Source organism: Hermetia illucens, chromosome 3 (assembly GCF_905115235.1).
Source record: "Hermetia illucens chromosome 3, iHerIll2.2.curated.20191125, whole genome shotgun sequence".
Classification (NCBI taxonomy): domain Eukaryota; kingdom Metazoa; phylum Arthropoda; class Insecta; order Diptera; family Stratiomyidae; genus Hermetia; species Hermetia illucens.
Window position 1 is genome coordinate 110,318,669 of NC_051851.1, and position 13,718 is coordinate 110,332,386.

At 43.9% G+C, this 13,718-nt stretch overlaps 1 protein-coding gene and 1 long non-coding RNA gene across 4 annotated transcripts in view; both read left to right on the top strand.

The window, feature by feature from the left end:
• LOC119652649 overlaps positions 1-6,064 on the top strand; it is a 29,266-nt gene extending 23,202 nt beyond the window's left edge. The window contains exon 3 of the long non-coding RNA XR_005249569.1: positions 5,685-6,064. This is a non-coding gene — a long non-coding RNA (uncharacterized LOC119652649). The remainder of the gene's footprint in view (positions 1-5,684) is intronic.
• Positions 6,065-12,391: 6,327 nt separating this feature from the next.
• LOC119651041 (lysosomal alpha-mannosidase) overlaps positions 12,392-13,718 on the top strand; it is a 153,959-nt gene continuing 152,632 nt past the window's right edge. Inside the window, exon 1 of one of the 3 annotated variants that reach the window (XM_038054360.1) lies at positions 12,392-12,701. In XM_038054360.1, the coding sequence (XP_037910288.1) occupies positions 12,549-12,701 (153 nt within the window). In that variant the 5' untranslated portion in view covers positions 12,392-12,548. The remainder of the gene's footprint in view (positions 12,702-13,718) is intronic. The other 2 variants (XM_038054359.1, XM_038054361.1) reach the window with 2 other exon arrangements.

Below are 13,718 nucleotides of genomic sequence, written 5' to 3' on the forward strand. Positions count from 1 at the left end.
GGACTATCAACACATTGCAGGCAGCAGCAAGTGCCCGCAATGCAAAACGGGGATTTTTGGCATAGGCAGCCCTCTTTCTATGCATGGTTTTACTGTCTTCTAAATGTTAAGCCTAGTCAATAGAGCCGTTAGTAGAAACTAAAGTAATCCACCTAGGCGATGTACAAATGAAAGCGCTTGATTTAAAATATGCAATCGCGACTTCTGTAAATGTGACGGAAGATCTCAATGTAATTTCGCAGCAGTCAGAGAAATTCGGGAAACTATGTGATAAACAGTGAAGGGACGATGAAAGGGAACGTTGTTTCAATTTGAAGACCCCATTAGATCTGCAAGCAACAGATTCCCATCAGGACCTGAAAAACAACTATAAATGCAGTCGTGTTGAACGAGCTCCTGCGGGATTCCTGCCTTTTGCCATCGGTTTACCCTTAAAAACACGGCTGAAGTATTTATTCAACGCGAAAGTATTGCCAACCTTTATTTCTGCAGGGACAGTAGGGTGCATGGGAATTAGAGAAGTAATGGTGGATAAGGAGTTGCATGCAATAAAGCAGCATCAGATGAGAATTGCCACCTTGATGCTCAACATAACAGACCTAGAATATAATCAGGTGGAAGGGCAGATCAACGGCATAATAGACCAGCAGGAGATCTCTATGGAATATCGCAATATTCGACAGAAGTGTAAGCATTTTATGGGGCCATAATGGCGAAGCACAGGCAGTTGTACAAGCTACGGCTTGTTAGGTTGCTGGGTTGATGTTACCGGATTTAGAACGGCCGGACACCATTTTTAAGGTACATCCAAAGGCCGCTTTAGTAAAAGACGACCTAATAAGCATGGAATTCCTGATTCCACTGGTTTATAGTGAGCAATTCCCTCATGACATGGTGATTACTACACCCGATTTGAGGAATCTTACCTGGGATTTGGGAACAGCCACGCATTTCCGAAGTTTGTCCTTTAGCCCCGGGAAAGATAAATTCTTTTTCGAAGAAGATGCTATCAAGATCCTACCTCAGATCTATGAAGTCAAGCTAATACGTACAGAGCCACTTTATATTCAGGATTTGGCGAAGGGGGTGAATCATCCACAGCCAGAATTTCAGTTTTCGGTTACCTTGGTGAACTTATCTTCCTGTACCCTGGACTTTGCTACATTCAATATATTAGAGATGAAATTAGTGTCCATGTTATTTTGTTTACAGTTGGTATATAAGTTGAAAAATGAGAACTAGGTTTTTTTCCTTATCCTGTAAATATTTTTATTTTTTCCCTGCATACGATCGTTTCGGAGACGACGTGCCTCCTTCTTCAGTGCTAGTACCTAATTAGGTAGGTCTCCGAAACGATCGTATGCAGGGAAAAAATAAAAATATTTACAGAATAAGGAAAAAAACCTAGTTCTAGGTACTAGCACTGAAGAAGGAGGCACGTGGTCTCCGAAACAATCGTATGCAGGGAAAAAATAAAAATATTTACAGGATAAGGAAAAAAACCTAGTTCTCATTTTTCAACTTATATTAGAGATGCCTAGCAGTGTTGTAATAAATTGGACGGAAATATTTGGAAAAATTAGTCTCCGATTTCCGTAAAAGAAGCACTTGGAGATGGTGCATCCTCAACGGAACTCAAGAGAGTTAGATGTTTTGAAGCAGGAATTAAGAGAGACAATAGAAGAAGAAGATGGTCTTTGGAAATACGCTCCACGTTGTTGTTCGGGAGGAGGGCTGTTGTTATGCATCGCGATAATAAGTGCGGTTATGCGCATGATGGTCAAACGGCGCAAAGTCCCAGAAGCGCTGCCCAGCTTCTTAAGTCATCTATCCCTTGAGGATAAAAGGCCAAGGAGTTGGCGGGAGATTAGAAACGCCGCGGGAACGTCGTCAGTGTAGACGATCGATATTCGCTCAATTACCTGTGTGACAAGCCAAGCTATTCCCAACTCCTTCCAAATTCTATCCCAAACTAATTTATTCTAACACGCTAATGAATCATCATCATCAATGGCGCAACAACCGGTATCCGGTCTAGGCCTGCCTTAATAAGGAACTCCAGACATCCCGGTTTTGCGCCGAGGTCCACCAATTCGATATCCCTAAAAGCTGTCTGACGTCCTGGCCCACGCCATCGCTCCATCTTAGGCAGGGTCTGCCTCGTCTTCTTTTCCCACCATAGATATTGCCCTTATAGACTTTCCGGGTGGGATCATCTTCATCCATACGGATTAAGTGACCCGCCCACCGTAACCTATTGAGCCGGATTTTATCCACAACCGGACGGTCATGGTACCGCTCATAGATTTCGTCATTGTGTTGGCTACGGAATCGTCCATCCTCATGTAGGGGGCCAAAAATTCTTCGGAGGATTCTTCTCTCGAACGCGGCCAAGAGTTCGCAATTTTTCTTGCTAAGAACCCAAGTTTCCGAGGAATACATGAGGACTGGCAAGATCATAGTCTTGTACAGTAAGAGCTTTGACCCTATGGTGAGACGTTTCGAGCGGAACAGTCTTTGTAAGCTGAAGTAGGCTCTGTTGGCTGACAACAACCGTGCGCGGATTTCATCATCGTAGCTGTTATCGGTTGTGATTTTCGACCCTAGATAGGAGAAATTGTCAACGGTCTCAAAGTTGTATTCCCCTATCCTTATTCTTGTTCGTGCTTGTGTTTGACCAGTGCGGTTTGATGTTGTTGGTTGATTCGTCTTCGGTGCTGACGTTGCCACCATGTATTTTGTCTTGCCTTCATTGATGTGCAGCCCAAGATCTCGCGCCGCCTGCTCGATCTGGATGAAGGCAGTTTGAACGTCTCGGGTGGTTCTTCCCATGATGTCGATATCGTCAGCATAGGCCAGTAGTTGGGTGGACTTGAAGAGGGTCGTACCTCTTGCATTCACCTCAGCATCACGGATCACCTTCTCGAGGGCCAGGTTAAAGAGGACGCATGATAGCGCATCCCCTTGTCGTAGACCGTTGTTGATGTCGAATGGTCTTGAGAGTGATCCTGCTGCTTTTATCTGGCCTCGCACATTGGTCAGGGTCAGCCTAGTCAGTCTTATTAATTTCGTCGGGATACCGAATTCTCTCATGGCCAGTACAGTACAGTTTTACCCTGGCTATGCTGTCATAGGCGGCTTTAAAGTCGATGAACAGATGGTGCAACTGTTGTCCATATTCCAACAGTTTTTCCATCGCCTGCCGCAGAGAGAAAATCTGATCTGTTGCTGATTTGCCTGGAGTGAAGCCTCTTTGGTAAGGGCCAATGATGTTCTAGACGTATGGGGCTATCCGGCCTAGCAAGATAGTGGAGAATATCTTATAGATGGTACTCAGCAACGTGATACCTCTATAATTGCTGCACTGTGTGATATCTCCCTTTTTATGTATGAGACAGATTATGCCTCGCTGCCAATCGTCAGGCATTGATTCGCTGTCCCATACCTTGAGCACAAGTTGATGAACCACTTGGTGTAACTGGTCGCCTCCATATTTAACCAATTCGGCTGTAATTCCATCGGCTCCTGGCGACTTATGATTTTTTAGCCGATGAATTGCACGGACTGTTTCTCCTAAACTTGGTGGTGGCAGTATTTGTCCGTCGTCTTCAGTTGGCGGGACCTCCAACTCGCCGATGTTCTGGTTGTTCAGTAGCTCATCAAAGTACTCAACCCATCGCTCTAATATGCCCATTCTGTCGGAAATCAGATTTCCCTTTTTGTCTCGGCAGGATGAGCATCGAGGTGTATAAGGCTTCATCCTGCTGACTTGTTGGTAAAACTTCCGTGCCTGGTGCGGTTGCTCCCTGTACTTTTCTAGTTCACAGACTTGTTGATTCTCCCAGGCTTCCTTTTTCCGTCTGTGAAGTGGCTTCTCCGCTCGACGGAGTTCGTGATAAGTCTCTGCGCGTGCCCGCGTTCTTTGAGAATGCAACATTACTCGGTATGCGGCATTCTTCCGTTCCTTTGCTAGCTTACATTCATCGTCAAACCAGCCGTTCCGACTCCTTTTGCGGCTGGGGCCAAGTATATTTGTGGCCGTATCCATGATAACGTTCTTCAGGTGGTTGTCAAGATCATTAGTTGATGCTTCATCTCCAGGTCCTCCGTTGACTGCGGTTATTGCGGCATCCATTTCCCTCTTATAGGTGTCGCGGAGGGTTGTGTTGTGGATGGCTTCAGTGTTCACTCTCACCTGATTGTCAGAGGGGATTCTAGGTGGTATTGTTATTCGAGCTCGGAGCACCATGCCAACGAGATAGTGATCCGAGTCTATATTGGCCCCCCTATATGTTCTGACATTCATCAAGGCTGAGAGGTGGCGGCGTTCGATCAACACGTGGTCAATTTGGTTGAAAGTGGTCCCGTCTGGAGAGGCCCACGTATGTTTGTGGACCGCTTTCCGCGCAAACCAGGTACTTCCAACAACCATTTCGTGTGACCCTGCTAATTGAATAGTCCGCAGTCCGTTATCATTTGTTTTTTCGTGTAAGCTATGGGAGCCAACGTATCGCCTGAATACGGGCTCCTTCCCTACTTGGCTGTTAAAATCCCCAAGTATGATTTTGATATCATATCTGGGACAGGCTTTGAGGGTTCTTTCTACTGCCTCGTAGAAGGTATCCTTCTCCGACTCTGCAGTCTCCTCTGTAGGGGCGTGAACGTTTATGAGGCTTATATTTCTAAACTTGCCTCGCAAGCGCAGAGTGCATAGCCGTTCGCTTATACTTTCAAAGCCGATAACAGCAGGTTTCATTTTTTGGCTGACTAAGAAACCTACTCCGAGCACATGGTTTACTGGATGGCCGCTATAATATATGGTGTAGTGGCTCTTCTCCAGGAAACCGGTCCCTGTCCATCGCATCTCTTGCAACGCTGTTATATCAGCCCTATATTGGGACAGGGTATCGGCTAGCTGCTTATCAGCTTCATCTCTGTACAGGGAGCGCACGTTCCATGAGAAAATGCGCAAATCGTTGTTCCTTTGTCGTTGCCGGGTCCGTCGTTTTAAAATCCGTCCTATCCGAGGCTCCTGTTGTGGCTTCGTAACATGTTGTTTTCCGTGTAGGGTTGTCAGCCCTACCCAACCCCCAACCTGGAGGACCAGTTGGTACAATTTGTCCCGTTTTTAGGCGTGAGAGACTCGCCTTCATCCTTCTCCGTCTGCAGCTTTTCGTCAAGAAAGAGCTCCCAGCGGTCACCACGTGGAGGTGGAGATAGGGTTTGGTAGTAGAGCTGTTGGTGTTGGTTCAGCAGGCATTTCCCAGGTTTTATGCTCCATCGTGGGTACCAATCCACGTTTCGCCCCGGGACCTATACTACCCTTTGACCACTAATGAATAAGTAAATATAAATGTAAATACATAATAACATATAGAATTTTATGAGTAATTTTGATTTACTACGATTACGCTATGCGGCGTACATAGATGTTTTTGTAAGTAGCTGGAGCATGTATCGCGTGCCGGCTATGGAAAAAAGGAAATCATTTTGCGAAGAAATATGTATATTTGTTAAAAAAACTGCTAGCCATCTTGACGATGTAAACTTTAACGGAAGGGTCGATGTAAAGATTGATGCAGAGTTCGATGTAAGATTTAATGTAAAGATTGATGTAGAGTTTAATGTAAGATTTAATTTAAAACCTAATGTAAAATTTAATGTAGAAAGCAAATCCTTTCTAGCACGCGGCTCACCCTACGACCAACGGCATTGAATGTTAACGATCAGAGTCTTTGAATACTGACGACCACGACAATATCGCGCGAGAGGATGTTTGAACGATTTTGCAACGGTACATGCGATTATGTTAGGTGGAAGTTACGCGCACGCGGAAAACATTATGGTACACAGGCGCATAGTATGTACTTCCGCGGTGTAATTGTTTACAGCGATAACTTTCCGTGCAAATGTGCAACGGCACCATGTTGATGTCAACATTCGTAACGATGCAACATCAATACACAACCTGATGCCAACAATCATACAGGCGGAAGTTGATGTCCGGGAGCTGATGCTCAGGTCAGAACTTAGGGCGGCGTTCTTCTTGTTGCTTAGCCCCAGTGAGTAGTTAAAAGTAGAATTTGAGAAATAAAGGTAATATAAATATTTCTAACAGAAAATCTGTAGTTTTGTAGTATTGAAGCGTTGAAGCAAATAAGATACTAGGCAGCATTGTAGAATCTAGAATAATATTTTTTCCAGCTATAGGAGACCGTGAAAAATACCGAGTACTGGAATCGGGCGCATCTTCCGACTGGAGGTCAACTTACAATTGAGCAGTTACAGAGATCCATCGCCCCAGCGCTTTGGACAATCTTTCAAACACGGTTGGATAGGTTCTGAGAGCGCGACCTGTTACACTTTTTGGGGCACACACTTTGGATCCTCACTCCCATGTGCTTCACACAATTTCAGAAATAAGTTCTTTCCAAAGAGTACTAATTTAGCCCTGTCAATTGATACCACACGGTCATATCCTCTTAAAAAAATTTGCTATCCCTTTTCGCATATATGGGAAGCCCCCTTAAAGCCAACAGAATATTATGCGACTCATTGTTCACAGACTACATATTTTCACCAAATTTCGCGACGGTACCTCCAGCCGTTTCGAAGCAAATCGCGGGTGACAGACAAACAGATGGACGTTTCATCAATAATATATTTTGTTCGAAATGGGGCCTTCGCGGAGCCTACCATCGATATTATTATTATTATTCTGTTAAGGGAAAGTCGCACGCGCCCTTAAAGAACTACTGTGCCCTTTTACTGATTGTAGTGTACCTATTGATCATAGTATCTCAAGCAGGCTTATAACCGTTAGGAACTTTAGTATGTTCCCTACTTCCAGATCTTTCAGCTTTGCATCTGGTAGTAAGTATTCTCCCAGATGCCTCGACCTACTTTGCACAAGTGCCGGACACTGTCCCAGGACGTGTATAGAGGTTTCATCCTCCTCCTCACAAGACCTGCAAGCAGTGTCCGTAGATATCCCTAGCTTCCCTAGGTGATACTTCAGCCGATAATGACCAACTAGGATTCGGAGGTTCTTTTTGGTGAGGTTGAAGTAATCCTTTATGCGTATGGGTTCGTATCCCCCAATAAGCACTCTAGATTGCTCCATCCTTGGTAGGCCCGCCCAGTATAGTTCCCTCAACCGTTCCTCTTCATTTCTTCGATTCATAGCTATGAAACCATTTCCGATTCCACAGAAGGGTTCTGGCCCGTGTAAAGGCGTCCCCGCTCCCTTCTTGGCTAGTTCGTCCGTTGCCTCGTTGCCTTCCAACCCAGCATGGCCTGGAACTCAAAGTATCCAGACCTTGTTGGACGAGCCGAGTGTATTGAGTCTCTCAAGGCATTCCCACACCAGTTTAGAGTTCACCTGGTTGGACCTAAGTGCTGCCTGGCTATCCGTGACAATAGCTATGTTCTGCCTACTGTAGTTCCTTTGAAGATTAAAGGAGGCACATTTGTCTATGGCGTATATTTCCGCTTGGAATATCCTAGTGTACCTGCCCATTGGCTCAAAGTACATTTTCCTTGGACAAATGACACCGGCACCCGCTCCCCCTGCTGTGAGGGATCCGTCAGTGTACCAAGTAATCAGTTGCTGGTTTAAGTCGTATGTCGCAGCCACGCTCTCCCAGTTTGCCTTGTTACTCCAACGTGTTTCAAACTCCTTATCGAAGTGAAACCTCGTTGTCATGTTATCCCTTGTTATCAGTAATTCGGGATACCGCCTAAAAAGAATATCAATCTTATTTCGATTTAGGCAGCCCCCGCCTCACTCATACTACCTGCCATCCTGAATATTGCCCTCTTTACCTGCATCTGTATGTGCAGGTGTAGAGAGGTTAATCCCAGAAAGACCTCCAGGGATGCCGTTGGTCATGTCCTCATTGCCCCACTGATACACACGCAAGCCAGCCTTTGGAGCTTATGTAACTCCCTGGCTTGTGTGCTGAGTTCGGTTCCTTCTGCCCAGATTACCGCTCCATAGGTAATCATTGGCCTTACTATTGCAGTATATATCCAAAGTATTCGGGCTGCAACCCCATTTTTTTCCTTCTATGGACCTACCAGTCGTGGCTTTCCGACAAGTGTTTCCAACATGTGTCTTCCAGAAAAATTTTTGGTCTAGCGAAATTCCCAAATATTTGACCTCCTTTTCTCGTTTCACCAACATATCATGTAATGTTATGGCTCTCAGGTGATCAAGCTTACGCCTCCTAGGGAATAGTACTAGGGTGGTTTTGGCTGGGTTGATCCGCAGTCCCACCTTCCTGCACCAGGCACTAGTAACCCTTAGTCCAGTTTGGATTCTATCAATAGGGTATCTTCATATTTGCCGCTACAGATTAAAACAATGTCGACCGCGTAACCCTGGACTTACATTCCAGTATTTGTTAACACGTCCAGGAGTTCATCTACCACCATACTCCACATCAGCGGCGACCGTACCCCCTGTACCTGTGGACAGCCTTGAGTGCTGTTCATGACAATAGAATTTGTACCTGTCGGTACTTCTATTTGCCTGCTTTCTAGCATTTTGCCCGTCCAGAATGCCAGGATGTTTCCCACTCATTTACGGCTCAAGGCATCTTGTATCTCTGTGTGCAATGTGTTGCCGAATGCTCGTCTGATATCCAAAAACGCGCATAGTGCAATTTCTTTTGTTTCTATGGCATCCCGTAGTACCTGTCAGCTGATACAGAGCAGTTTCAGTTGACCGTCCTGCCCGGTAAGCGTGTTGACAGTGATGTTGGGGGTTACGCTTTAGAACGTTAGTTCTAATGTAGTTTAGTCTATGACCTGCGCATCGCTGTCCACCCTGAGTCCTAGGTCTAGGTGCTCCAGCTTCTGCTCTTCACTGGGCAGCGGTCTACTTCCCTGGTTGATCCAGTCCTTTCCGCCTCTATGGTTTTCGAGACTTCTTCGTGGACCTCGGTATGTTTTTGACCCGGTGTCTCCTCCGAGGTATCTTCCCTCGGCTTTTCCTTGTGCACATGCACGGGTGTGTTGCCAAATCGGTAGTTGATATGACAACTCCGACGTTTGATTACCTCCAGGGATCGGTCATCTACTCCGATCGTGAGGGGTTTACCCTTTCCCTCCACCTTGCTTCTGGAGACTCTCCATAGTCGAGCATAGAGATCTTGATTTTGGGCGATTAATCCATTCTGCGGGGTCCTCGTCGCGCAGTCCACCAGTATAAGGCCTGGTCGAACGCGTATCCCGATGAACACCAGTTTTGAATTCCAACCCTTGATCATCTACCTGACGACAAGGTCCTCAATAGTTTCCTGTTCCTCACGAATGAGTATTTGCTCGGGAAACATTTTTGGCAGTATGGCCAGCCGAATGTCCTTCACCGCACTAGCATAGCTGATGGCGGGCTTCCTGGGTCCTGGCTTCACTCCTGATCTGCCCGGGTTTTCTCCGCCCTTGGGTTCAGGTTTGGATTTTTTGAGAGCATTCATGCGGGCTGATCTCTGCTGCTCCCCGCTTTCTCGGCTCCGGTAGAGAAGGCTTAGGTCTGTCCTGAGCCTTCTTAAGGGCCTCTTCTTGTTTCAGGCCTTCCTTCGGATAACGCAGATACCATTTAACACCGGCGCCATTGAGACCTGTCTCCTTCCTGACGTCTGTTATATTTATTTCAGATGTGCTTTTGCTGGGCCCTGCTCTTTGAGCAGTGGCGTTTGTTGGCTGTTGTCCACGCAGTATATCAATGTTAACCTTGGATCCACTGCTTGACGTCCCAACTTCTCCCTTCTTGGGTGTAATCACCTGGCTCTCAGTAATTCGGAAATTTGCCTCCGCCTGATTAACCAGTTTTTGTGTGATACGGGGCCCCGCTTTGTTGGTTTTCGTTTTCTTTTCTTTTTTTGTACTCATTTGATTCCCCCCCCCCCCATACTCGTGGTTAAGAGATCCGCCGTGCCATAGCAAACTATCCAATGGGTACGGTTCGCATAACACCTTGGATTGGGGGAGGTGTTTTTCGACTCCCCAGTCTAGATCCGTTGCGTTTTCTTAATAGTAGGGTCACCTCGTACAGGATGTGGATTTCACCTCTCACTAACGGTGTTGGTAGTCGAGAGGCTTGGCCCCTGAAAAATCGCCCCAGAGGAGAAACAGCTTATCCTGAGACAGACAGGTTGGCCTCAGGGAGCTATGTTCCTCGTCAGTCTATCCTGCAGTGCACGGCTTGACCCGTAACAGCTCCACACCATAACACTTTCCACTTTACTGTGATTTTCACATATTTCGACTATAGTTTTCTGTTAAGATTTCTCTATCGTTTTACTTTTCCATCGCTGGAGAATACTTGACTCGTCGACAAAAAGTACATCACCCCAAAACGTTTGATCTTGAAAATTATAGTTTTGAGCATACTCCAATCGCTTTACTGACTTTATTTTATATATATTTATATACGTGAAATGCATGACTAGGGAAGCACTATGGTAGGGTTACCTGTTACGACGTGGACGGCGTGGAAAATATGAAATTCGTAGAGTGGAATAATGAAACATCAATATTTTTAAAAAAATTGCAAGCCAGCGCAGAAAAATTAGGTTTTTGTCAAACATTCAAGATATCCCAAAACAGTGACTCGAAACATAAGGGTGAAAAACACGTATGTGGTAGTGTTCAGATGTCCGAAGCTATTCAAAACCACACACACACCCAAGTCGCAAAATATGACTTGCGGTTTCGTCCAGGACAGTGGCTGCTTCACGAAGTGGTGACAGGGGGGTATTAAATCACTTATATTAATTCAAAAACACATGTGTATGAATTATAATGAATATAAAACTACCTTGTAAAATTTTAGGCCTAAGCCTGAATTAATATAAGGAGCAAATGCCGCCTTGTAACCACTTCAGTGAAGCTGCTTCCAGGGCAGAGGTGAGGCAGCGTCTGATGAGTTGCCTTTGCCTTGCGTGAAGCCACAAGTCATATAGAGTTCCTCTTGTTTTTCGTCCTTAGCAAGGTTTTATTTAAGCCTTTTTGTTAATTCTTTTTCCATGGTATCCAACAGACTGTACGCAACCTTCTTGTGACCAAAAAAAACACATACAACTCCTTTCTGTGCACTTATATATTTCGTACGACAGTGTCCGGATTTCACTCTTGCTCACTGTATGTGAGGTCCAGTTCACATGTTCCAAGTTTTTTTTCAGGAAACGCGAAAAACTGATTCCAAAACATGTAACTACTGAATGTAAAGCCGACTTTGAAGGCCGATTTCACGCTGAAAGTCGGACAGCAAACAGTTTTTAAGGTTTTGTGTAAAACAAAACCTTATTAAAATCGGTTTATTGTCTGTCTGTTTGGCTGTCCGTCTGTCTGTCTGTCTCTCCGTCACACGCATTTTTCGCGGAGACGGCAATAGCGATCGACACCAAATTTGGTCGAAAGGTGGAAACTGTGAACGTCCATGTATACAGTGAGTTACATCCTTCTACGTCCTTCTATCCCCACACATGCAAAAGGTGGCTGTAAATGTTTTTTTAACTAAATATAGTCATGTGGGGTATCAAATAAAAGGTCTTGATTAGTACTTTCCGAAGCACGGCCTAGTTTTGACATTAGCTGGAAAGGGGAAAGTGCGGAGGGTCGAAATTGATAATTTATTTAACGGATCCATTCTCAGAAACTACCCAACCGAAAAATCTGAAAAAAAATCAGGAGAAATACCCTCTATACCGATATCTGTTCAAATAAACAATAATAGTATATAACTATAATTTTTAGTAATTGGCTGCAAACCCCCCTTAAGTTCATTCTAGCATCGTGAAATTTTGCAACAGAGTAGGCTATAGTATAGAGCATGATTCTGGAGGAAATCGCACTTTTACTAACAAACCTGTTATAAACAGATGAAAGTTGCCGTTTCTGTGCAAATTTAAATTAAATTTTATGCGGTGAAATTGAATGTCCTCACATAATATATGCATATATTACGTGCTAGGTTCTAATGGGACAAATGCACACTCAAATCGCTTTATAAAATCAATACACAAAACCTTTCTAACCTGAAGCGTCCAGTTTCCCGTTTCCCGACTTGTTATATATGTAATATCATTCGATGCGGCTTGAAATTGATTATCCAGTATCATGCTTAACTCATTGTCGAAAATTTTGGAGTTACGAACTACATATACCATATGTATAAATGAAAATTATTAAAATCAGAATGTAGGTTCTTCTCAAAATAATTACCAAATTTTCCTTCCCACTCTACATGACTGTTCGATTTTCATTGTACGCTTCTGTTTCCATTATCTACATTTATACATATTTCTATTGCATTCCATACCACGACCTGTTCCCGAACAATATAAAAATTCCAGAGCCATCAATGTTTCAGGAAATATACACAAGTTGGAGCCGATAGCTGATCGGTGAACCCAGTCATCACATGTACTTTGTCACGGTGGCAATTGGTGGACGCTTTGTGATTTTGCTGTATAGTGTTCGGGAATATAATATTTCTATTCATTTAACAAAATTGCTGAATACCAATTAAACTAAAACTCATAATGGAACTAACAATATTAAATCTAGTTTTGTTTACTACTTTCTGTTTGAGTTGTGTGAATTGCAGACCAGATTTATATCTAAAAAATGAAATTACCAAAACAGAATGTCCGCCAAGGGAGAAATTGAAACATCAACAGACGTGTGGCTATGCGGTAAATTTTAAAATAATATATTCCCATCCAATACATGTAAAGCTGTATGCCTATATACAAGTGTGGACCAAACAGCAAAAATATATTTCTTATCACATTGTACATACATAATTTAAGTCTAGATTGATGAAAAAAGTACAGTTCAGCAGAGCAAAAGAATAAAGTACAGCATGAAACGCCAGGGGCGTCTAATGCGGCATCCACATATTTGCCAAACCCCAACAAGCCATAATAAACGTGTGCATAGGGTGTTTGGCTTAGTTTTTGTAAGTTTGCAAGCACTTGCGTCGATCAGATCGAGTGTCGGTTTTTTGGGGAAGGAATTTGATTGCTCAGAAAACTAATGCATTTTCAAACGTGCGAGTGGCGATGTTCCCTCCGCCAAACGTTTGTGGAGGTTAGGAGTTTACAGCTAATGGCAAACATGTAGAGCTAGGACAACTATATGTGCCATAGATCGTTATCCCGTTTGTATAATGGGACGGAGCATTCTTATTTATGTAGATAACGGGTTTCTTCCTCGTTTTTAACTGATATCTGGTTTGATGACTATTTGAATAAATAAATATTAAATTTTCGATGAATTGAGTTCATTCTGTTTTTGTTCCGATTCGACTTTCAGCATAAATTTAATTGAACGTGATTTCGGACTTTATTATTCAAATCGACGGATCTCATAGGCAAATTGCTATTGTTGGTGAAGTTATCTGTGTATGTACCAGGAACATGTTTGATTAAAACACTATCTCCCATCTACTCGCCAAATAACTCTCATTTTGGTACGTTGTAACTGCAAACTATACCCAGTAGGAATCGGAATGCTTCGGAACTAATTCTTCAGATTTCGAATCAATTTTACTTTACATGACTATACGGGTAAAGAGTCAATTATTTCATCAAATGGTTGCCATAGTCGAGAGCCAATTGATTACCGTCTGCATAGCCAGGAATCGATTATGGCGGCAGAAAATTGATTGCCATTCGCATGCCTATGAACCAATTCTGGAATTGATGAAA